Below are 24,059 nucleotides of genomic sequence, written 5' to 3'. Positions count from 1 at the left end.
CCCGGGAGGGGGGCTGAGAGAGCTGGGGGGTGGTGATGGAGGTAGGACGCCCCGGGAGGGGAGCGCTGAGAGACCGGGAGGGGGTGGGGGTGTAGGGCGCCCCGGGAGGGGGGGCGGGTCTGAGAGACCTGGGGGTTGCCCCCCGGGCAGGTCGCAGCTTGGCGGGGGCTGTCGGGCGGTGGGGGTGTGTGGGGGTGTTGCCCCCCCCCGGCGGGGGGGGTGTCCGGGGGTCGCCGGCGGAGCTGGGGCGGGGGGCTGCGGCCGTGCATTGTGTGCCGGGCCCGCCCCCGGCCCGCCCCCCCGCGGCGGAAGGCAGCGGGGCGGACCGGCCGTTTCCGGGGCGGGGGGCAGCGGCGGGGCGCAGCCAGCGTGTCCCCGGCGGCGGCGGGGCCGGCGGAGCGCGGCCATGGGCCCGGCCCGCCGCAGGGCCGCGCTCCGCCTGCGCGGCGGCGGGTGAGCGGGGCGGGGGGGTCCCGGCGGGGGTGGGGGTGCCGGTGCCGGTGTCGCCCCGCTGACCCCCGCGCTGTGCCGCAGGTCCCCGCCGCTGCTGGGCCTGCTGCCCGGCCGGGGCTCCGTCTTCCCGCTCTTCTTCCTGGCGCTGCTCCTGGGCTTCGCCTCGCTGCTCTGGCTCCAGCTCAGCTGCTCGGGCGAGGGGCCGCTGCCGGGCGAGGGGCAGAGCCGGGGGTCCCCCCGCCAGCCCTGCCCGCCCCAGCCCCCCCCCGCCCCGCCGCCGGAGGACGAGCCGTCGTGGGGTCCCCACCGCCTGGCGCTGCTCGTCCCCTTCCGCGAGCGCTTCGAGGAGCTGCTGGCCTTCGTGCCCTACATGCACCGCTTCCTGAGCAAGAAGAGGATCCGCCATCACATCTTCATCCTCAACCAGGTGGACCACTTCAGGTAGCGTCTCCCCTCGCCACGGCAAGCGAGGGGACCCGGGGGCCCGTGCCCAAGACCCGGTTCCTGGTGTCAGCACTGGGCAGCTGAGGGTCAGGGCTGGGGCGCAATGCTCCCCCCGGATTTGCTCAATTCTAGCACTTACAGAAGGACAAAGTGGTATTTCGCTTCTCTTCCTGAGCGAGAAAACTCACGTATTTCAGCTTTGTCCCCAGTGTTGCAGGTCTGTGGCAGCAAACATCTGGTGATGCTGAAATCCAAAGAAATTCCATGGGGGGTTTGGAAATGCTGTCGCTTCCCCCCTTGCTCGCTGTCCGGCACCTGCCTGCAGCCCCGCAGGCACTGTGGGGACCCAGCTGGCCTCGGGGAGCTGGGAGCCCCTGGGGGTCTGCAGCGGCCGAGCCCCTGCGTGGCGCCCTCCAGCTCAGCGTGTGCTGCCTGTGTAGGGAGAAGCCGGGGTGCGGGTTCAGGATGGACAGCTGTGGCACCCCGCGCTGTGGTGGCAGGGGATGCCATGTCTGTGTGTCCCTATCTGGGGACCGGTCAAACATTTAGCCCTGAGGACCATGGGGGAGGGACGTGAAGGGATGGTGGCAGCTGCGTGGGGTGCTGAGTCCTCGGTCCCGCGGCAGGTTTAACAGGGCATCCCTGATCAATGTGGGCTTTCTGGAAAGCGGCAACGACACCGACTACATTGCAATGCACGACGTCGATCTCCTGCCCCTCAATGAGCAGCTGGACTATGGCTTCCCAGAGGCAGGGCCCTTCCACGTGGCATCTCCGGAGCTGCACCCGCTCTACCACTATAAGACCTATGTGGGTGGCATCCTGCTGCTCACCAAGCAGCACTATGAGATGGTGAGCGTGTGGATGGGATGGCCTGGCCAGTTTGGGACAGGGGCTATGACGTCTTGGTGACTTGTTGGACATTTTGTGCTCCATGCTTGGGAAGAGGGGAAAGGAACCAAAATGGTTTGGGGACAGAGCCCGTGGTGGGAGCTGGTGGGAGGTGGGAGAGGGAAGGCTGTGCTGGTGCTCAGGGCTTGTGATGCTGGTCTGCTCCTCTGAGGCGTGTGGAGTTGTGTTGGACCGGACCTCAGCCGGTACGGTGCCCCTCTCATTCCAGTGCAACGGCATGTCCAACCGCTTCTGGGGCTGGGGACGGGAGGACGATGAGTTTTATCGACGTATCAAAGGAGCCGGTCTCCAGGTAAGGAAGGGATGCTCCATGGCCTCCTAGGTTGGAATTGCCCTTCTCCTTGTCTCCCCGCCTGGTCCTGGGCTGTAGCTGCCCAGGCTGGGACCTGGGGAAGGCAGCCCTTCTGCACTCCCCACTCCAGCACCAGGTGCAACAAGTTTTCCAGTAGCTTTAACAGAAGCTTTGCTCTCCTTCCAGGTTCGCCGTCCCTCTGGAATCACGACTGGATATGAGACTTTCCAGCACCTGCACGACCCAGCCTGGAGAAAGAGAGACCAGAAGCGCATCGCTGCACAGAAGCAGGTGAGACCTCTGTCTGGTCAAGGGAACCACAGGAGATTCAGGTTGTGATCACCACATGCTCTGAGCCGTCCTTGCCTCTGTCCTCCCCTGCCACCTCTGCGTTCCCTCCCCGCGCACTGGGTGGGTGCTTCCCCCTCCGCTGAAAGCCAGCGTGGGCTGCATGGTCTTTCTCTTCCTCAGGAACAGTTTAAGGTGGATCGGGAGGGAGGTCTGAACAACGTGAGGTACCGAATCGAGTCACAGACAACTCTGAGTGTGGCAGGAGCCCCTTGCACCGTCCTTAATATCTTGCTGGACTGTGACACAAGTGAGACCCCGTGGTGCACGTTTGGCTGAGCCCATCTCCCATGTGCCAGTCGTGTGCGCTGTGCTTGTGCTGAGACACTGGGGCTGCCACCGGGCTGCTTGGAGCAGGCAGGATTTTTGCAGCGGACGAGCATGGCAGTTCTGGTGAGATGCAGAGGAATAGAAAAGGCCAAGAACCAGGTTTTTCTGGGACCAACAGAAAAGGCTGAGAGTGGGACTTGGTGGCGTCGCTGCAGATGCTGGTGCTGCCTCCCAGGGCAGGTGCAGGAGGCAGTTTTCCTGCGCTGGACATGACTGAGCTGCCACTCAGCTCAGAGGACAATAAAGAACTATCAGGGCACCTGTGAGTTGTGAATTCTGTGGGCTGCACTGTGCCACTCCTTTATCCTGCTCCCTTCACCTTACTGACTTCAGTGCACCCGTTTCTGGCTTGGTCCTGGCTACGCTCTGTCTGGACTGGCGAGCTGCTCTGGTTCGGAGGCCAAGCCAGTCTGAAACGGGCTCTGAGTGAGATGGTGCCTGTGTTTCAGCTGCCAGGTACCCCCAGGGCTGTGCTGTGGTTGCCTCATTGCGGGAAGTGGTTGTGGTTGAGCTGTGCCCCGAGCCCCAGCATCTGCAGCTCTGCTGGATGTCAGCAGCTGAGGTAGCCCAGGACTTCTCTCTGTGGAGTAAGGTGTAGAGTTCTGGCTGAGCTGCTCCCTCTCTTGGCTGCCTTCCATGGCACGTGCTGCCTTGGCCTTTTTTGGGGGGGCTGGAGAACCTGATGTTCCCCTAGAGGTGCTGAGGGGAACTGGGATCTGCTCTGGCCTTGTATGAGGTGATCTGGGAAGGACTGGCTGTACCACGGTGTTGTTGGAGCCAGGGTGATGGTGTGGAGAAGTGCAGGAATTAGGATGGTTGCCCCTAACCCACCTGAGCCGAGAGGAACATGAGCTTCCCTGGGTGAGACAGGGGCTGGGATGCTGCCCTCGGAGGTGGGAACGGGGAGGGGGGGCTGGGTTGGTGAGGGAGAGGCAAGGCTGTGTGGGACCGAGGCTGCAGACCTCACCTGCTCGCTCTAGCTGCCTGGCCCTGCCTCGTCACCAGGCTGGTTTCTCCCATATTGTGATGGGACAAGTGTCCAGGCTGCCCCTTCCAGCAGGGCAGGGGGGTGTTCACTTGCTGAGGGTATCACAGTGCCGGTCCCCCACCGCCGGCCGGGCCTGCGAGGGCTCTGCTGTGGGCTCAACCCCCCCACTGCGGATGTGGCTTGTCTGGGTCAGTGAACGGCTCGGGAAAGGTGCCCAGGCAAGCGGCGCTGTCAGCCTTGGGGTGCTGGTGACCAGGAGGTACCGGGGCAGGCACACCCTGCAAACGCTGGGTCCCCAGCAGCCCAGCCCGTGTGCGGTGACTGAGGGACCTGCTGCTGTCAGAGCAAGAGCAGCCGATGGGTGGTGGCAGGAGCACTGATGCTGTGTGGTCAGGAGACAGCAAGGAGGAGGAGGTGAATGATGTCTGGCTACTGGGAATGTGCCTGGGTGCTCTGCAGTGCTGGAGCAAGGAGGTGGGGGAAGCTGGGAAGGTCCCGGCGGATGAGGAAGGACACTGGGCACTGCCAGTTGTTTGGATTTGGTAGGCATCGGCCACATCAGCACCTTTTGCTGGGAAGTGGGATGTGTAGAGCTGGGCCGGAGGGGCAGGGGTGTTGCATGCCCTGCTCTGGACCCAGCTCCGGACCCAGGCAGGAGCAGTGCCCGCGGAGCAGTGCCTGGTCCGTGTCTGCTTGTGTGTGGGGCGAACAGGCGCTGTGACCTCCGGGATGCTGTCACTCACCCTCATCTGCCAAGGGGTGGCAGAAATGCCCACCGGCTTTCAAGGGACACCTGTGCCAGTGCCAGGCTCCTTTGCCCACTTGGCCTGCTGGGTGAACTGGTGCAGTGCTGCTCTGGAGCAGGGGGTGCTTGGGCTGGCTCACAGGTTGTGCCATGCGTGGGGCTGCACTGCGCTGGCTCTGGAGTCTTGGCACGCGTTTTGGGTGCTGCTGCCTCCTCAAGCTGGGCAGACCCAGCCGAGCAGCCGGTACCCCTCTGTTCAGCCCTGTCACCAGTGCTGACAGCAGGCCCTTTGCGTTTCCTGGCCCCTTTCTGTCCCTGTCCCCTGCCTGCTGTTTCCCAGAGTGGTCATTTTGCTGGGTGCCTGCAGACGTTCCCAGACAGAAGCTGTCCCCATCTCGGGAAGACGAGCAGCCCTGACGATGTGGCACCTCCGGGGAGGAGCGTGAGGGAGGCAAAAGCATCAGAGCCAAGCGTGGAGGTTGTGTAATGTGTAGGGGCAGCAGGACAAGATGTCTGGAGAGAACTGATGCCATCTTCTCTCTGCTGCTCTGGAGCTGGGTGAGGAGTCCAGAGCCCTGCAGATTGGTATGTGAGGGGGGCTGCCTCCTGAGGAAGGGGTTGAGGTGGTGGTGCCGGGCAGTGAGGATCAGGCCATGCCGCTTTGCATCATTTTGGCACAGGAAGGCCAGCTGCGGGGGGGCTGTCCTCACCCCAGGGCAACATGGGGATGCAATGCCCCAGAGCTCCCAGTGGCCTCCCCAGCCCAGTGGCCCCGAAGCAGCACTGCTGTCTGGCATGAAGATTGCAGGGGGGCTTGGATACATGGTGCACTACTCCAGAGGTGTTCCCAGGACCCATCGCATCCCTTGCTGTGGTCGGCTGGAGGGACGTTTTAGCCCAGCAGCCCCGCTCCCATCTCCATTGCACAGGTTTTGGGATCGGCCACCTGTACGCCAGCTGCTTACCGGTGCCCGAACCGCAGCCAGGGCTGGCGGAGGGAGATCAAAGTATTGCTCTGCGCTGTTCAAAATAGATGACACAGTTTTGGGCAGGTTTCATGAAGACGTAGATGTGCAGAAACAGAGAGCATATGTGCACCTCGCACTTCGCTCAGCGCTAAAGGCTCCTCTCCCGCTGCCTGGCAGCTATTTCTCAGCTCTGCTCGCAGCCCCCTCATCCTCTGGTTGCTTTTGTGGAAGAGGCGCCGTGCTGGAGACCCAGCTTCCTTTTATAGCCCTGAATGTAACTCGGAGGTCGCTCAGCTCCGTTCTGCCCCCACGCACTTCGTTATTAGCAATGGCCCAGCGGGAGGGGATGAGGTTTTTCCCCCATCGCCTTTCTGCAGATGGATAACACCGTGCCTGCTGTCCCAGGAGCCCTGTGGAGCCAAGCTGGAGGCCTCCCAGCGTTCCCGTGCTCGCAGCAACCCTGAGGAGGGGATCGGGATGCTTGAGGGCAGAGAGAGCCCATGGGGTCCCAGCCCTGCCCCTCTGTGTACCCCCCTTCTGGGGCCCAAATTGCTGTCAGCAAGGCTGTGCGGGGGCTGCTGCGGGAGCAGCGATCGGCTGGCTTTCAGTGCTGGGTTGTTTTAAACCAGGTGGCTCCCAGCACGGTGTGCTGGTGACCACATGAAATTGCTGTAGCATCGTGATGTGGGGGGGACTGGGGGGATGAGGTGAGCAGAGAGAGGGGGCTGGGGAAAACCGAGGGGAGGCAGGGGCAGGTCTGAGCTCTGGGGCACTGCAGAGGCTGGCACCCCAGGGAGATGTGCTCGGGAGGGCGCAGCCCACGGTGGAGATGTGGCAGCAGGAAACAGGGCAGACGGGGCGGAGGGGTGCAGCTGTGACCAGCATCCATTGAAGTCAGCGTGGCATCACCACAACCCGCCTGGTCCAGGGCCCCGGCAGGATGCTGTTACTGCCTGCCTCTGCGGGCATGTGCCTGCCCCCATGGGGTGCTGGGGGTGCCCCACTTGCGCTGAGCCGACGGGGGGCTGGGGCATCACGGACGCATCCCTGGTGCCAGCCGGATGGGAAATGGCACCGTTACGATGGGCCCCCTGTTCAGAGGCCACACGTCCTGCTGCTGGACGGTGAAAAGGAGCTGCAAGGGAACAGGGAGGCCGGGGATGAAGGGAGCGGTTGTGTGCCTTGGCAGCACGCTGAGGATGTTGCGAACAGGCGAGCCTGGCAAGCAGGGACCGGGGACAGTGTGTGTGTGTGGGTGAGCACTGGCAGCACAGTTTGAGGACTCTGGTGCGCGGCGGGGGGAGCTGGCAGCGAGCAGGGCCCCGCTGTGCGAGCACGCCGGATGCCTGTGTCCCCGAGCCCAGGCTGGGGATGGCGCGGGCACGATCCAGGGACAGGCACCGTGTGCTGGCTGCAGGGATGGAGCCGGGCCACTGCAGGCATCCTGCTCCCCGAGGAGGCCGGGATGCCCGGTGACCGACCGGGTCTGCCCTGTGCCGGGATCCCCACTCCCCATGTCTGGCACACTGCAGGGGTGGCGAGGGACAAAACCGGCTCTCGGCCAGGACACGACTGGGCTGGTTCAGAGGGACGAAGTGTGTCGTGTCTCACCGGTGCCAGGCCAGGCGGCAGCCCCACGGGGGGTACGCCATGCCCCCGCGGTGTGCCACGGCCCCTGGGGTGAGCTGTGACAGCACGGGCGGCTCCTGCCCACCCGTGGGTGCTGGGGCGGGGGACACGCGGGGCTGAACCGCCGGAGGAGGGCGCAGAGTGTCCCACGGAGCCGAAACCCCGCGCCCCCCCCTGCAGGGGGCTGGTGCAGCCGACGAGGCTGAGCAAAACGCATCTCCTGCCCCGGGCCGGGGGTGGGCGGTGTGGCCCGCTGCCACCAGACCCCCGCCACCATGACGGCCACCGGGGGCTGGCTGGAGCCGCCGGCGGCGGTCCCGGGGCCGTAACCCAGGGGATTGCGGGCGCAGGCGGGTATCTCCTCCGCGCTGGGGATTTGCGCAAGGGGCGCTCGGCGCTGCGCGCACCCGGCCCGCCCCGGGCCCCGCCCCTCCCCGCCGGGGGGCACGGCCGGGCCGCCCCCTTCCGGCTCCTCCCCCCGCCCCGCCCTCCCCGCGCCGCCGCCGCCGCCCGCCTCCGCGCCGCGATTTGCCGGTGCCGGCTCCGCCCGCTGCCCGCGCCGCCGCGGCCGAGGGGCGCGTTCAAACACGGCGAGGGAAGGAGCGGGGAGAGGAGCCGGGCGGGAGCGCAGCGCCGCCGGCATGGTGAGTGCGGGCCCGGTGCGCCTCCCGGGGAGCCCCGGTGCGTTTCCCGGTGCGCTTCCCGGGGAACTCCGATGCGCCTCCCGGTGCGCCCCGGTGCAGCACTTCCCTCCCCTCCCTCCCTCCCTCCCTCCCCTCCCCGCCCCCGGTGCTCTCCGCCGCGCGGTGCTTTGTCCCGGGCTGCAGCGCGCTCGGCCGGGCCCGGCCCCGGCGACCGACCTCCCCCTCCGCCCGCTCCGCGCCGGAAATTCCGGCCGGGCTCGGTGGGGTGCGCAGGGGGTGCAGGCGGGTCCCCCGCGACCGCCGCCCCCCGGTTCGCGCCCGGGGGGACGGGGCTGGGTCTGTGGCCGTGTCCTGGCCGGGCAGGGCTCGGAGGGGGCACGGCCGGGGCTGGGACCAGATCGCGGCCGCCACCCCGGGAAGGAGCCGGGCTGGCCAGACCGGTGTTTTGCCGCCGCGGGGGTGACACCTCCCCGCCGCAGGCAGGACACCTCCGGGCTCCCGCGGCGTTTCCCAGACCTCCCCCAGCCTGACCTACTTCCTCGGCCGCCAGCGCCGGGAGGAGCCGCTGCGGGGCTCGGCCGAGCTGCTCCCGGCGGACGCCCCGGTGCCGGGGGCTGGATGCCGTGAGCTTCCCCCTATGGGGAGCATCCGTGTCCCACATCCCCGCGCGCGCCCGGTGGCACCTCAGGCAGCCCGCACCCTCCCAGAGGGTCCATCCCTGCTGCCCTTCGCGGGGTGCCGATGCCTGGAGCAGGTGCTGGGCTTGCGGAGGGAGGTGACAGCGCAGGCCGGGAGCTGTCAGACAGGTTTGTGCGTGGCAGCAATTAAAAGCGGGTGTTTGTTTACCCGGTGCGCGGTGCTGAGAACCAGGGCAGCTTCCTGGGTGTAACCCGGGCCGGGAGCCGCAGCGGGGGCTCTACCTCCCCCCTGCCACGCTCGCCCTGTCCCCTCCACCGGAGCGGCCTCTGAAGGTCATCGTCCCCTTCCCCAGCTCTGGGCAGCCGGAGCTGAGGCCGAAGGCATCCATCCTCACACGTCCTTCCTCCCGCGGCCACCTGCGCAGGAAGCTGCATTGTCCTGTCCGCATCCTGCCCCTTCCAGCCGTGTCCGGCGACGGCATCCCCCACACGCACACAGTGGCGGGGCTGCGGCCGCCTCGTCCCTGCCTGGTGCCGGGCTGGGAGCGCCCGCGGAGGGAGCGGGACCGTGAGGGGGGCTGGGGAGCTCACCCTGCGTGGGGTGGGAGCCTGTGCCATGTGGGAAGCGTCCCCGTGGGGCTGGAGGGGTGCCTGGCCCCTGCGCACCCTGGGGAGGCCGAACCGATGAGCCTGGCGCTGGGCACCCCCAGGGTCGCTTTGGGGAGGTTTCCAGAGGGTGCCCAGAGCCCGAGGTCCCGGTGGGCTGGCTCCGTGCTGCTGGGCCGGGGCTGGCGCCAGGCCCGGGCAGGTGCTGCCGGCTCCCGAACTCGCCCAGCCGGGCGGCAGGTGCCTGTTTCGGTGGTGGCAGCCCCGGCCGCGGGCGGGAGGTGGGGCTGGGTGTGGGAGGGAGCTCTGCCATGGGGGGGGTGGCAGGGGGGAGCCCCGGCTCGCTTTGCTCCCAAATCCCCTGGGCGGCTGCCTGGGACCTGCCAGGTGTCTCCCGGCGCCACGAGCCCAGGTCAGCCTTCGGGGCTGGCTGGGAAAGGGGGTGCTGGGGTGCTCGAAGTCCCGGCTGCCTGGCGTCGCTGACTTTGTCTCTCCTTCAGCAGTGCTGGTACTGGGCTTTTCTCTAATCCTCCATGGCAGCAGCACAGGGTCCTGTGACCTGTGAGCCTGACACCCGCATCCTCAGCACCTACCTCTCCTCAGAGCCCATCGGCGTTGTTGGCAGCATGGGCAGCGTGGGCAGCCTGGTGGAGAAGCAGGATCTGTCCCCCCTGGAGCTGCGGGCCCCGCTGGGGGGCTCGCGGGGGCTTCGGCAGCCTGACGGTTTGCTGCGGAAGGGGCCGAGCCAGCGGGAGCTCTTTGGTTACCTGCATGGGGCCAAGAAGGAGACGCGGTCGGAGCGGAAGCACCAGGCGTCGGGTGCCTGCTACAAGCGGGACTATGAGAGTGACCGTGAGAACCGGTCCCCTGAGCGCTGCTCCCGGGAGCATCACCGCGGGGCCGACTTCTCCAAGAGCTCTCTGCCCGAGAGGGGCCGCTTCGACAAGGTGAGGCTGTGGGCTCCATGCCGGCCCCGATATACATCCCGCTCTGTGAGAGGGTGGAGCTAGAGCGTAACAGTCTGTGGCCTGGGATGGGATGTGGGGATTTGAGGATGCCCAGGGGTATGGGGCTGGGAGCAAGTGGGTTCTCCCTGGCTCTAGGTGCTGGTGTGTGCTGGTGGGGCTGTTGAGCTCATCCTGACCCTGCTCTTTTCAGTGCCGCATCAGGCCTTCAGCCTTCAAGGCAGTGGCTGGGAAGGGGCTGGTCTCCATGCAGGGCCTGTCCTCCTCCAAGGGGCAGAAGCTGTCCAAGAGCAATGGGAGCCTGCACACGCTGCTGTCACAGAGCAGCACAGCAGCTTCGCAGCATGGCCCACTGCGCACCCACCTGCTCCATGCCATCAGCCTGGATGAGGCCTCCGACTCCAGCCACAACTCCATCCAGAGCTTCCCTTCCTATGGCTCCCGCCTCAAGCCTGCCCAGAGTCAGTTCAGCGCCTCTATGGGCCACATCAACCACATTGGGGGCTCCTTGGATAGGGTTTCCCGGAGCCCCAGGGACACCCTGGCCCCAGAGAAGGTGCCCCTGTCCTGCAAAAGCATGGCCACGCTGAGCCGGCTGCAGAGCCCCGGTGAGCCACCGCCACCCTACGAGTTCACCTACTCACTGGAGGATGCGGTGAAGCAGCTGGAGGACCGGCTGCAGGAGACGGGAGGAGAGCTGCGGCAGCTCAAGAGGAGCCTTAGCGAGACCGAAGACCCCTTTACACAGGTGAGCGGTGGGGCTGGAGCTCTGCTGGGTGCCTCAGGCAAGGGGTGTAGGGCAGCGGTGCCTGGGTGGAAGGAGCAACGAAGGAGGTGGTGTCCTGCTATGGTGGGTGGTGGGCTGGGAATGTCCAAGTGTAGAAGGACTCAACATCACGAGACCTTTTGGGATCCCTCCCTGGGGCTGCCCCGTACAGAGGCAGGCTACAGACCCTCACCAGCGTTCACCTGTGCTGGCAGGTGTTTGAGGACAAGCAGCGGCTATGGCTGGATGAGCTGGAGGATCTGAAGCAGATGTACATGGCCCGGCTGCAGCAGGTGACGCAGCAGGCACAGCGCGGGCAGCGGGCACTGCAGCTGCAGCTCTACAAGGCGCAGCAGGAGAAGAAGCGGCTGCAGGAGGAGCTGAGCATGCAGCAGTGCCAGTGTGAGGATCCCAAGCTCCGGCAGCCCCAGGGTGAGCGTGTCAGCCCCAAGTTGGAGGACACCAAGTGGGAGGTGAGTCTCCTTCCTGCCCTCCCTGTTGCCACCCTCCTGGCCATGAAGCCAGGACGGGGGCAGCGGTTCCCTGCTCTGGTGTCACTTGTGGCCAGAGGACAGGCAGGGGTGAGCCGGGTGTGATGCTCATGGTTTCCCCAGGGTGCTGTGGTGACCTTCTGGGGTGCTGCCACCCCTGGGGTCCTGTTCCCCCAGCCCTTCCTCAGTGCTTGCCTGTGCCCTGCAGGTGTGCCAGAAGGCAGCGGAGATCTCCCTGCTGAAGCAGCAGCTCCGGGACACCCAGGAGGAGATGGCTCAGAAGCTGAGTGAGATCTTCAGCCTGAAGACGCAGCTGCGGGAGGCCAAGGCGGAGGTCCAGGCCAGGGACTCCCAGCTGGCACAACTGGCAGACTCCTTCCAGAGTCCCCCGGAGCCTGGTGCCTCGCTGCCGCTGGGCGATGACCCCATGCCGGCATGCCAGGATTTCCCCGGCTGCGAAACTGATGACTCCAAGTGCCGGGGCCTTCACAGCGACACGGCAGAGCCCCTGGAACGGCAGGTGGAGTGGCTGTGGGCAGAGCTGCTGCGGGAGCGGCGCCAGGGCCAGCTGCAGGCTGTGAACTTTGAGCTGGAGAGGAAAACCTGGCAGGAGGAGAAGGAGAAGGTGCTGCGGTATCAGCGGGAGCTCCAGGCCAGCTACATGGAGATGTACCACAGGAGCCAGGCGCTGGAGCGGGAGCTGCGGCAGCTGCGATCGGAGCCCAGGGATGTCGGGGCCGACTCGCCATGGATCGAGCGGGTGGAATCCTCAAAGATCTGACCGGTGGGACTGTGAAGGGGGAAGGTCTCTTGCTGCTGCAACAGGACGATCTCAGGGTCTGCACAAGGACCGGCCGCTGGGCGCTGCCCTGGGGTGAGGGACTGGTTGCGACAAGGGAGCTTTTCCTTCTTGCAGTGTTTCAGGCCCTTCTGGGGGGGGAGAGTGTCCGAGGGGGAGGGTCATCCGTGCCAGGGTCGGGGTCTTGCATGTGCCCTGTACTCTGACTCCAGGAGCGTTTGCCCTGTGATTCCTTCTGCCTCGGGGGCAGAAACCAAGCGCCCTGTCAGACATTCCCTGTCCCTCCTGCTCTGCCTCCCTGTTCCCTACAACCAGTAACTTAATGTCTTGCTAAGGAGAGGCCCAAGCCCTGTCCCCAGCCCCACTGCCTTGCTGGGGAGCTTCCAGCTGCTGCAGTGCCAGCAGGGTCCCCGACCTGCAGTGCCCTGTGCCTGCACTGGTTCGTGTTGGTGCCACTGGGAAGGCAGAGGAGGAAAGCCTGGCAAGTGCTGGGACTGCTGAGGGGAGCAGCTGTCCCAGCACCTCTGGTGGCTTTCTGTGTCACCCACCAGCGCTGGGGCTGTGCTGCAGCAGAGGGCGGTTAACGCAGCTTCCCTGGGGGGAGCGAGTGGGGGGCGAGTGCCTTGTGTGAGGGACGGGAACCCGGTGCCCTGCCATGCTGGGAGGCCTGCGGGGGAGGGGTGAGGTGGGGGCATGCAGGCAGGGATGCTCCCCAGTCTGGGCAGGGGCTGGGGTATCCCCACATGCCCTCTCCTAGGATGCAATAAACCCGCATTTCGTTCTTCCGGCCTCAGCCTTCGCTTTCCTCCAGCGGGCGGGGGGTGCCGGCGGCCCCCAGCCAGGCCAGGCGGGTGTGCGGGCCCGGCCCGGCGGAACAACCGGCTGGGGCGTTGCAGCGGGCTGAGTCACGGCAGGGCCGGGCCCCGCGGGGGCGGACGGACCGGCTCCTGGGGCGCTGCCGTGGGGATGGGCCGTGGCCCCCCCGCCATGATTTCACCAAGGGAGACACACCCCCCACCACCACCCCCTCCGCCGCGCGTGGTCCGCCCAGGCCCGTCTGTGCACCCCCCCCGCGGCAGGAGTGGTCTCTCCCGGCCCCCCCCACGTGGCGCTGCGCCCCCTGGCGGCGCGACGTCCCCCCCACCACACAGCACCGGGACCGCGTTTTCAACCCCCACAAACGCCTTTATTCGCCCCACAGCGCCCCCCGCCATCGTCCCGCGGGCCACGGCCCGTTCCCGGCTCTTCACAGCGGCAGGGGAAGGGCCTCCACCTCCTCCAGGCACTCATCGTAGGTCTCCTGGTACTCCTCGTGGGGCTTGATCATGATAACGCAGGTTGGGCGCTTCGAGCCAGCTGCGGCTCCCAGGTCCTGTGGGAACAGTCCAAGGCCATGGGGGAGGCTGGGGGATGCCATATCCCCCCCGAGGTGAGAAGCTGGACACTCAGCCAACACACCTCATGCCCTGGCCTCGTGCAGGGAAGATGACTCTGCCAGCCCTTCAAACCCAAGCCCTCCAGATTTATGTTGGATTTAAGAACCCTTCTCCCAGCTCAGCTCCTACATCCCAGAAGCAAAGTGCTGCGGTGGCACATGCCAGGAGGGGCTGGCGCTAGTCTCACACACCATTCTCCTTCCTCACAGTGGGCAGCCAGGCTCTGCAGAGCCACCTGTGTCTGGGATTTAGTCCCAAAGACACACCCCTACCCCCAACTTCCAGTCTACGAAGGGGAGTATGCCCCACCAACCCCACACTTTGGCTAGTGTCTCATTGCTGCAAGCAGCCAGGTCCCAATGCAGAGCCAAGGGGGGGAAACCACACTTTGGTTCTGTCCCAGAGAGCTCCCATCCCCAGGTGTGGCTGGGACTCGATTACAGCAAACAGTTCTGTGGTCCCATAGTGCAACACTCCTACATCTGTGCCATGACCGTTTATCCCTCTCGGGCCCTGGCCACAGACAAGCACCGGGTGCTTTGCTCAGGCACTGGATTTGCACCTCCCCAGGAAGGCTCCAGGCACTGCCTGGACCGGGCGCTGCCACCGGGCTCCCACTCACTGGGGCTGGCTCCTCCCGGCTGTGCAGCCGCAGCCCCTTACCGATTTGGAAGGGACGTACGCGTAGGGCATGCTCCTGTCCTCGCACATGATGGGGATGTGGCAGTACACATCGATAGGCAGCGTGTCGCCGGCCAGCACTGTGATCCTGAAGGGGAAAGCCCGTGTCAGCAGCAGGGCCAGGCCGGGCTGAGCTGGGGCAGTGGGGCCAGGGCAGCGCTTACCCCTTCTCGCCCTTGTTGATGAACTTCTGGACCTCCTTCACACCGCGGCGGATCTTCTTGTGCTTGGCCGCTGCAAGAGAACCACACTGTGAGGGGGCTGCTCCGCCGCGGCCCAGCCCCCGCCATGCCCCGGTCCCGCTACCGACCACACCTTTCCTGATACACTTGTAGAGCTTGCGCGTCAGCTTGCGGGAGGCGAGCGGCCGGGCGATGGGGTTCAGGAAATCCAGCTGCTCCTGATACGAACGCTCAGGCGTTCTCTCCGCCTCCGCTGCCGCCTCTGGGTGCTTCTCCCGCGCCATGGCCGCGCCGCCACTTCCGTTTCCGGGGCATGTGCAGCCCGCCAGGCGGGACCGACAGCTCCCGGCTCTTCGCCAGCCAATCGGCAACGCCCCGGGCACTGCCGGCCCCCGGCGCCGGCCAATAGCGAGCAGCACACCCCAGCCCTCGGACCGCCCCCGCCCCCTCCGGCCACCGTCACACACGTGGGACAAGGAGCCAGCAGGGGCCGTCGCCGCGGGGCGGGCAGCGGGGTCAGCCGCAGCCTGGGTGCGCACAGCCGGGCTCCGGCTCGCCCCAGCTGGTCACAGACGGTGGCGTTAACCCCTTTCCTTCATCCCATGGGCCTTCCCGCACGTCAGGGCTGCGCCGCGGCCTTCCCAGGGAAGCGAGGAGGTTTCTCTCCTGGTGGCCCTCCCAGGAACCGCCGTGTTCCTCATCCCATCCGCCTAGCAGGCACCACCGAGGGACAACCAGCTCTGCCAAGGGCCATGGCTGCAGTGCCCGCACACCCCCTGCGCCCCAGCAGGCGCCTGAGCCAGGGAGACAACACTGCTCCGAAAGAGCCAGGCCTCAGGTGTGGTGTATTATCTCCTCCCCAGCCCCAGCCTGCCCCTGGAGCACAGGAGGGCTTCACACAACATCTGCAGTTGCTCCAAGACCTCTTGCTGCATCTCCACGGCCATGTGGTGCACGTGGTGGTTGAAGCTGTTGTACATCATCGCGTTCTGGAACATGAGCATGAGGTCACGCTGGAACTGTATCACAGACTTAATGTGTCCCTTTGACAGTCTTCTCTTTATGCTGGTTAAATCCATGGGTCTAAAAAAGACGGAAAGGAGGAGAATCAAATTGCAGCCCTGGGCCAGGCATTCTTCAGGCTCTGCAGGAATGTGCTTGCACTTGTTCCAGCATGGCCCTGAAAGCATAGCTATTTTCAATCAATGTTATTGTTCAGGACAAAGAAGGGGAGTGAGAAATGTTTTTATTCTAAGTCAGACAAAAGTAAGTTTAGCCAATGCAGCACTTGCTATCCAATCAACTTGGCAGGTCATTAGCAGTCACCTCTAAAAGAAATTTGATGTTGAGCTCCAGAGAAGGCAAGCAGAGCAGTTCTAGTTATTCATGAAGTCAGTCCAGGTCTTAGTGGAGAAAGAAAAGTTACTAAAATAGGTATCTATTAAAACCCCTTAAAATCAAATGGTGCCACTAGCAAAAATAGCAGTGCTGATAAGGGGAACATGACGGACAATAAATATTACTTCCCTTATTTTGACAGAATGAGAAAATGAATGACTGCAGAGAGCACAACTGTGACCAGAATAGAGTATGATTCAGCTCTCAAAAATGCCCTTAATCTCTCTGGGAAATATGACCCACTTCGCCACTGAGAGTAAAACATTTGGGCAGCAAGCGGTGGATGAGGAGAGGGTATCGACTTAGGCACACGCTTCCAAGATGGGGAGAAGAGGCTGTTCAGCTGCAGAAGCTGAATCCGCTGCTCAGACAGGCCTTACAGCTGTGCCTGGAGAAAGTCAGCCATACAATGCTGGCTAAGGGCAGGCATAATTCCCGTCAGCTCCAGAGTCAGTGCAAGCTTCCAGGTTCTAATCACCTGGAAGGGAGTTTTAACACATCAATGGGAGATGCTGGTGACAGCCAGACTTGGGAAAGGGAACAAGGAAACCATCCCACTGGTCCTTTGGAAACCAGGGAAGACAGAAAAAATGGAGAGAAATCAACTAGCGAGCGCTTCCTCCACAAACTCACCTCTTTACCACATCCCTGTATCCAGGGGCCTGTTTCTCTGATACCGCCTTCAGGAATGGGCCACTGTACCTACAGGAACAAGCACAAGGAATGACATCTGTCCACCTCTCCACCAAAGCCAGCACTGCAACATGGAGCAGTGCCTACCTCTCCCCGCTCGCTGAGAGGGCCACGGCTGATTAGCAACAGCCGGTATTTGGTGGCTGGCGTGACTCAGCATGGGAGGGGGCTGAGCCCCTCACTGAAGCTGGCTGTACCGGCTGTGTAGGAAGCAACACTTGGGCTCTGCCATGTTAAGCAGAGGAAATAAATATGCAGTATTCTCTCCAGCTCTGCAGCGTGCAGCTGTTCTTGCTGCAAGGACAGCCAGAAGCAAAGCCATGGAGAGACAAGCCAGCTTGTGGCAGCTGTTGTGGAGGGGAGGACAAGGCCTGGTGACACAGGAGCTGGAACTCAGGGCAATGTGTTCAGGAGCCATGTCAATCCAACACTTTGCCCCCATATACCTGTGACTGGCTATCATCTTCCAAATGGACAGGAAAGTTCTTTTGAAGAGCAAATGCTGCACAGGGTTATCCCAATTCAGCTGCACCCTGTGGAGGGAATATATTGCCAGATCATCACACATGAGACAAAGTAGGAGGTGGCAGTGCTGCTGGGATGCAGCAATGCTGGGATGGTGGAAGCTTTCTGCATCTGAATGCACAACTAAACATCCAGAATGCAGGAAGATGCAGGGCAACAGGTAGAAACAAGAGCTGAGCAGCTCTAAAGGGCTGGATCAAATTGGATAGAAAAACTCACGCTACTCTGAAGTTTAGAACTTTACTAAGGTGGTTTTTATTCAGTTTCTCATTCCAACCCCCCCCCAGTTTTTCTTTGGAAGGCAGCCCAGGTGATCACACATATGGCAGAGGCTGCATGTGATTGACATGTTTGCATCTGCCTAAAGGGGGCTGGTAATGCCTCTCCTAGGAGCTGGACTGGACATAGCTTGACAAAGCACGATGCCCAGCTCACACAAGGCCTAGCTGCCTTGAGGAAACATGTATTTTCTATTTAATCTCTACTCTTCTCACTTACTAGGATCAATGCCCAAAAATGCTGGCAGATTCACAGAAATAGCACAAATTACCTCCCCCTCTCCTGATCTCCTTGCCTATCTCACCTTCCTGGAAGTGACTTGTGCCATACACTTGTTCTCATGTGAGACAAGGGCAACAACTTTGTTCTGCTGTGCCTGCAAGAGAGTAGAAGGAACTACTTACAGCTGCATGTTGGCAGGGCTTGGAGAGGCCTGCACGGGGGCTGCAGAGGTGCTATCACTGTCATCTTGATCATGGGCCTGATTACTCATCTCCTGTGGATGCAGCTCACCTAAAGCTTGTTCTCTGGGAGTCTCTTGAGTCTTGTCCTGAAGAACACAGAGGAAAAGGAAGATTTGTCTAAAATGGCAGCCCATTGCCTGAATCCTTTACGTAGAAGCCAGCTTGCTGCACATCCCTTCGCTGCATCCAGTCTCAGCTGGGAGCTAGCTCGCTCTCTTGTTATTCTGAAGGATGTTGTCTGACCATATTCAGACCTTCGCTGTGCTGCCCACCACTTCGGTAGCAGCTGGCTCTGATCTTTTGGATCATAACCACCTCTGGCTAATACAGACACTGTGGAGCTGGCTGGTGCCCAGTGTTGTGTCTGCTTTTCTGGGAAAAGCCATGGATGTAGAGAGGGCTCTGAGGAGCTGAGATAAGACTGCCTCAGGCTTGTTAAAGCTCAAGACACAGATAGTGGTATTCCCTAGAGTGCAACAAGGTTGTTTCCTTACAAACTCCCACATGATTATGACAGAGAACATACTCAGCCAGGAAGGAGAGTGTTGCTATTGTTGTAGTGATTTGCTAATAAAATGCAGAGTGACAGGTGCAGGGAGAGAGGCTTTCTGGAGTCCAGAAGTGGGATTATGTGCAGAGGCACCTGAGAATCCTCAACAGATCTGAAGCATGGAGCAGACTCCGGAAGAAAGTGGACACTGTGCTGTGTCTTGGCTTTGACCACTCGGAGAACCACAAGGGAACTGCTGCGAATAACACCATCCTGGCTGAACTGGGGAAATGCAAGAACCCTTAAAGTTATTTCTGTCTCCAGCGTCTAAGTTTGCAAGGGAACAAATGTGAGTGTGGAAAAATGGCACTGTTCTTCCACTGCTGTGTTACCTGCTCCAGCAACACCTTGCAGGCTGGTGGGAACCCACAGCCCCCTAGACACAGAACTGATGCAAACCAGGCTAGACAGTGCCTGCTTCCAAGACGTGATGGTCTCTAGGGGCAGATGGTTATTGCTATCACAGCCACGTGGGCCTGAAACCAGCCAAGCTGCGTGCTGTATAACACAGCAATTAGAACAAGGCAAGTATTCCAGTCTTGCCTTAAACCTGAGAGCAGACTGCCAGCTCTCATGAGTCACCTTTACACTGCCAAGGAGCAATTCCTCCAACTCGCAACCGAGGGTTTGATCTGTAACCAGCTTCCTGTTCATAAAGATACATATCCATACATTAAAAAAAAATCCTTTGCCTCATACATTTCTTTTGCATTCCCCTCCCAGCTGTCTCCTCCATGTCCTTGTCTCCCCACTCAGAACCTGGGATTTCCCCATCTCTCCTAGATCAGATTTTCTGCATTCTCTTGTCTCTCATCCCAGACCAGAGGCTCTCTTATGACCACCTCTCCCCTACCTCTCTTTCCAGGAAGTGTTCTTTCTCATCTTTTGCCAGGATGTGTAGTTGACTTGCTTTTGCTCCTGTGGCTGATATTCCTGTGGTCTTTTCCTGGCACCTCACATCTTCCCCATCACCCCGCTTCCCAGAGCCACAATAATCTCGCGGAGTTTGTGGTGACTCTGTGCTGCTGATGCGGAGAGGCTCCATCATTTGGGTTACCTGCAACACAGAGATTTATTGCTTCAGACTGTGAAGGGAGCAGAAATAAACAGCACAGATGCTATTTTTGCATTCACTCACGAATGCCTTTCCATTTTTAGGAATCCCTGCAAAATCTTCTGATGAAGCCCTGTGTTATTATTACGGTGTCAGTACACTGACATCTCTGTGCTTTAGGGTGAGCTGTGTTTTGGCAAAGCAGCTGCCAGATTGCAATGCCAGCTTTAAATGGGAGGAAGGACTAGGCTTGGGACAGGGAGCAAATGAACTCAAGGCATCTGCTCCTCCCCCAGACTGTTTGTGTGTGTAGGGATGGTGGAGGCCCTGAAAACCTAATGTTTCAGGAGGGCCTGACCTATGCCACCCACCTTCCTGTCATCCAAACAGCCCTACCTCTGAGAAGAACTGGAGCAGACTGTTGTCTTCACATGGCCTCTCCTCCTTTTGGTAGTCTTCACCATCATCCTCCCAAAGAGGCTCACTGAACTCCAGCTCACAGTCTGCTTCTTGGCCGCTCTCCTCTAGGTTCCCCATGGCCACCTCTTCAGTATTCCTCCAGCTGCCCAGATCCAGATCCAAGCTTGAATTCCAGCTGAGAAGAGACTGGAAGTCACTGTTCTCTGACTCGCTGGGAGACTCCGTCTCAGGCTCCCACCACACAGAGGCACGGTCCACCTGCAAATAAACATAAAGAGAGAGACAGAAATTTCTTTGTACCCTGATCCAGGACTGCAAAGCTCAGCTTGCTTCCTGACATGCTCGGAGAGCAAAAACACGGGAAGACTCTGTGAGGTGAGCAGCCTACACCTGAGCCCACACTGTGTGGCAGGGCTGCAGCTTTGCAACACAAACTGCCATTTCAGAGCAACTGAATTTCAGGTTTTCTGGTGCTTTTGCTGTGCTCTCCCCTTGCACAGGGGTTGGTTGGTTACTGTGCTTAGGGGATGCAGAGCTGGTAGGAGCATGTGGCTTTGCCAGCTGCTACATGTTTAAGGAGCCAAAGGCATCCAGCAGCGAGCTCAAACCAAGTCATGCTGGGACTCCTGAGCTGCTGACAGTTATGCATGAGTGACTCCAAGGACAAGTCACTGCAATTCCCTTTGCTGCCCCCTGAGAACTTTTTATACTGTAACTTACTACAAACCTTACAGACACTTTGTTTTGAAAGTGACAGATGTGATTTAGCTGGCTGTATAACCACACACAGTCACACGCTGACAGGGGACAGCTCTCCACACTTCAGAAAATATAAGTTAGCATTCTTGTAAGAAGGAAGAAACCATTCAATTAATCTCTGTTCATTAGTCCATGCCTAAGTGTCTTCTACTGCACAAGTCCACTATGATTTCTCCAAGCCTGGGGAATTGCTTGCAGAGCCACAGTAACAACAGTAAAGGCTGTTAGAAAAATCTGTATCTTGCCATTGAACTCAGCTACCTGGATGCTGTACCTATGGAGAATTCTATGCATTAGTTAGCAGTGTCTTTAGAGTTCTCAGTTAATTATGTACAACCTAATTTTTCCAAAGGTTTGAACAAGGACCTTTCTCACTGATTTTGCATTCTCAGGACTGCTAGCACAGCTACAAATACAGCTTATGGTGCATAACTGGGAGAAATAATGAATCCATTGGGTTTGGGGTGAGAAAGCTTGTTTGCTTATTTTATGAACTTACAAGCAGAGCTAGGATTCGAAAGGCTGTCCTTCTGAAACCTCTTTCAAAACAGATAAAATTTGATGAGGTAAAGGGTAACATTACCTGCTCTCAGCTTCCAGCTGAAGGAGCTGGGCAAACTGTGATTTCATCTGCAGAGTAACCCCATGCCATACGCGCTTTCCTGCACCATCAGCAGAGCTGGCTGCAGATGCAGAACCAGCCACCACAGCTCAGCTGAAGACCAGAGAAGCCGTAGCCTAGAGTAATCCAATTACTTGTGATCATCTTTCTGTACTCCAGTTGAGAGGGATAAGCATTTTAAAATCAGGAAGCCCAGGGAACTTGGGCATAAGCATCGATTAAAAAGATCTTCGGCCTTATGTTCGGTTTTATTAAATCTTGGAAGACTCAAGATGCCGGAGAGCTGAACAGCTGCATTAGCACAAGACAAGTGGGATGAGTGAAATTAGACTGCTTAGTTCCACACCAAATCTGTACAAAAAATAAAGGACAAAATTATACAGACTTCAACTTTTAATTAAGAACTGCCTGACAGTTCTTAATTATGTTGGCTCCATAAGTCACCAGCAAGGAATCATTATCAAATTAGAAAGTTTTAGTTCACTTTGCAGAGATCAGACACTGCGCAAACCTTGCAGGTACCAGAAAAAGCTGTTAGAAATAAAAAGACAGCCTTTAAAAGGAACTTACATGTCAAAACAAGAAAAATGATAAAAGCCTGAACTCTAGTAAATGAAATGTAGAATCTGCAATAAAGTAGGCAGAAAAAAAAAAGAAGGAAAAATAGAGAACAATTTGCTAAAGACATAAAAGCAAATAACAACAACAAACCTCATCAAAAACATCAGAGAGCTGCCAGATGATCAGTGGGGATGACGCATGATCAGTGCCAAACATTTCAGTGGAAAATAGGGCCAGTTGGAAAACCAAATTAATCATCATTATCAGCAGTTGCCACAGAAATCACACGAGACTTTCTCTTGGGATGGGTCTGAGACTGTTTCTAATTAAAATGTCAACAGGGAAGGTTTTACACCAGTTTGAGAGAGGGAGCAAACCTTAGAACCCGTTGGGATTCACTACTGAATCCTAAATAATCTTACATATAATGTGACCAAACCTAGGCTGTGTAACCTGTCATTTGAGTTAGCCACAGCACAAGAACAGCAAGAGGCGATTGTTATAAAAGAAGGGATGTCAGGAGATGCAGCACACTAAGCCTTAGCTCTGTACTAGACAGATTAAAACAAAGTACTAGGAAGAACAGAATTAGTAGTCAGAGCATAAGCTGATGACCTGGGAAAGAGGCAACGGAGCTCTGTAGAGAAAACTGTAGCTTAGATTTTTAAAGATCTTAAACATCATTAAAGGCTATTAAAGTGTCATGGGACAAGAGGAAAGGCTCATTTAGAGAAAAAAACAAGGGTAGCAACAAACAGCGATGCTTTCCATAATGAAAGGAAGTTACTGGTGGGCATAATAAAGGTCCTCCCACGTGCTGCAATGTTGGTTATTCAACATGAACAAAGACAGGGCAGAGGAGACAGAGCCAGACTCTTCTCAGCGGCCAACAGTGAAAGGAGAAGGGGCAGCGATGACAAGTTACACCAAAGGAAATTCAGATGGATATATGTTCACTCCATGAGGGTAGGTAAGCACTGAAACAAGTTGTCCAGAGGTGTTAGGGAATCTCCATCCTTGGAGATTTTTCAAAACTTGACTAGATAAGGCTCCCAGCAACCCAGTCTACTTTGGAAGCTGGCTCTGCTTTGAGCAGCAGGTTGGACTAGACGAACGGACAAATGAGTCATAGAATCACAGAATTATTTGGGTTGGTAGGGACCTTTGAAGGTCATCTAGTCCAACCCCCCTGCAATAAGCAGGGACATCTTTAAGTAGACCAGTTGCTCAGAGCCCTGTCGCACCTAATCTTGGATGTTTCCAGGGATGGGGCATCTACCACCTCTCTGGGCAACCTGTTCCATTGTTTCACCACCCTCATAGTAAAAATGTCTTCCCTATATCTAGTCTGAATCTACCCTACCCTCTTTTAGCTTAGAACAATCATCCCTTGTCCTATCACAACAGGCCCTACTAAAAAGTTTATCCTCGACTTAAATTATTCCATAAAATACATGAAAGCCAAAGAACTTTTTGAACGATGAAATTAACAACCTGTCATCTCTGGAACCTTGAGGACATCAAAATTCAAATCAGGAATCTGTTCCTGGTTTTAGTAGTGAAGGACAGTTAACCAGTAAGCAAACCAAAGGATTCTACATTTCTAGCATCAGTAGAGTGACTCTTGGTGGAAATACACCCCAGCCGTACATGGGACTCAACAGCAGGCACAACCAGCTTCAACACAAAGCTTGTGAAAATCAGGAGTTCTGGTCTTAATCCCTCTGGTCTTAATCCCAGTGACTCAGTCTCCTGCAATTTGTGTGTCAGAAAGCTGCACCCTGTACCTGCTGCACAGAAGTGCAAACCACTCCCAGCTACTACAAGCATCAGGAAGGACAGTGGGTTTGGTTGTGGGTTTTTTTTTTTTTTTTTCCCCTGGAAGGTCATAGGGGCAGAAGATAATGCAAGTTTCATCTCACAGGTCATCCGAGCAGAAAATAAGGTGCCTTGAAAATTGTCACAGACAACTTACACCTCAGTTAAGCATCCACGTTGCTCAGGAAAAGACCTGTAATTTCCAGCAGAGAAACAGTTCACAAGCTCAGATGTGACACCAGGTACTGGCATGCCTTACAGCTGCTGGAATCACAGATTTTCACTCAGACTACTGTACCCTTGACAAATCTCTGGGGAAAGAATGTAAAGTACATTTCAATACATCGGTGTCTTAGGAAAAGCTCCAACAAGACGGTAACATTTAACTTCTCACAGTTAGATCTCCTGTTTCATCACAACAGTGCCGCAATCTCACACGCTCAAGCAGGGCATCTTCCTCTCCATCCAAGCACCATGCAACATTCCCATGATTAATCGATTATCTCTAATGTCAAAGTTCTGCGACGCTTGCCTGCTCTATGGATGACTGGAAGAGAGTTGTATTTGCAGATATTCAAGGCAGGTGTGCACACCTGTGC

General features: G+C 58.9%; 4 protein-coding genes across 6 annotated transcripts; 2 read left to right on the top strand and 2 right to left on the bottom strand.

Moving 5' to 3' along the window:
• The first annotated feature begins 314 nt into the window (after positions 1 to 314).
• On the top strand, positions 315 to 3,038 carry B4GALT7 (beta-1,4-galactosyltransferase 7). The gene is made up of 6 exons (XM_080399319.1): positions 315 to 453; positions 535 to 894; positions 1,524 to 1,749; positions 2,018 to 2,101; positions 2,288 to 2,392; positions 2,573 to 3,038. Exons 1-6 carry the CDS (start codon positions 407 to 409, stop codon positions 2,726 to 2,728), a joined length of 978 nt encoding a protein of 325 aa, XP_080255445.1. The 5' UTR covers positions 315 to 406; the 3' UTR covers positions 2,729 to 3,038.
• Positions 3,039 to 3,122: 84 nt separating this feature from the next.
• N4BP3 (NEDD4 binding protein 3) lies at positions 3,123 to 12,771 on the top strand. 2 transcript variants are annotated; one of them, XM_080399317.1, is made up of 5 exons: positions 3,123 to 7,753; positions 9,501 to 9,944; positions 10,156 to 10,710; positions 10,944 to 11,201; positions 11,428 to 12,771. In XM_080399317.1, exons 2-5 carry the CDS (start codon positions 9,531 to 9,533, stop codon positions 11,998 to 12,000), a joined length of 1,800 nt encoding a protein of 599 aa, XP_080255443.1. In that variant the 5' UTR covers positions 3,123 to 7,753; positions 9,501 to 9,530; the 3' UTR covers positions 12,001 to 12,771. The 2 variants fall into 2 exon arrangements, with proteins under 2 accessions (XP_080255443.1, XP_080255444.1); XM_080399318.1 differs by having other exon boundaries at positions 9,498 to 9,944.
• A 411-nt stretch (positions 12,772 to 13,182) lies between these two features.
• Positions 13,183 to 14,632, bottom strand: NHP2 (NHP2 ribonucleoprotein). 2 transcript variants are annotated; one of them, XM_080400771.1, is made up of 4 exons: positions 14,451 to 14,632; positions 14,300 to 14,369; positions 14,118 to 14,223; positions 13,183 to 13,421 (listed from the first exon to the last, which is right to left on the bottom strand). In XM_080400771.1, the coding sequence occupies exons 1-4, from the start codon at positions 14,599 to 14,601 to the stop codon at positions 13,305 to 13,307; spliced, it is 444 nt and encodes a 147-aa protein (XP_080256897.1). In that variant the 5' UTR covers positions 14,602 to 14,632; the 3' UTR covers positions 13,183 to 13,304. The 2 variants fall into 2 exon arrangements, with proteins under 2 accessions (XP_080256897.1, XP_080256896.1); XM_080400770.1 differs by having other exon boundaries at positions 13,183 to 13,390; positions 14,451 to 14,628.
• Positions 14,633 to 15,137: 505 nt separating this feature from the next.
• Positions 15,138 to 23,985, bottom strand: LOC308069052 (bromodomain-containing protein 8-like). The gene is made up of 6 exons (XM_080400768.1): positions 19,677 to 23,985; positions 19,080 to 19,283; positions 17,617 to 17,762; positions 16,855 to 16,941; positions 16,349 to 16,417; positions 15,138 to 15,400 (listed from the first exon to the last, which is right to left on the bottom strand). The coding sequence occupies exons 1-6, from the start codon at positions 19,815 to 19,817 to the stop codon at positions 15,166 to 15,168; spliced, it is 882 nt and encodes a 293-aa protein (XP_080256894.1). The 5' UTR covers positions 19,818 to 23,985; the 3' UTR covers positions 15,138 to 15,165.
• Positions 23,986 to 24,059: the final 74 nt, after the last annotated feature.

Source organism: Falco punctatus (assembly GCF_963210335.1).
Source record: "Falco punctatus genome assembly, chromosome: 8".
NCBI classification, from domain to species: domain Eukaryota; kingdom Metazoa; phylum Chordata; class Aves; order Falconiformes; family Falconidae; genus Falco; species Falco punctatus.
This window is presented reverse-complemented; position numbering and strand designations above follow the sequence as displayed.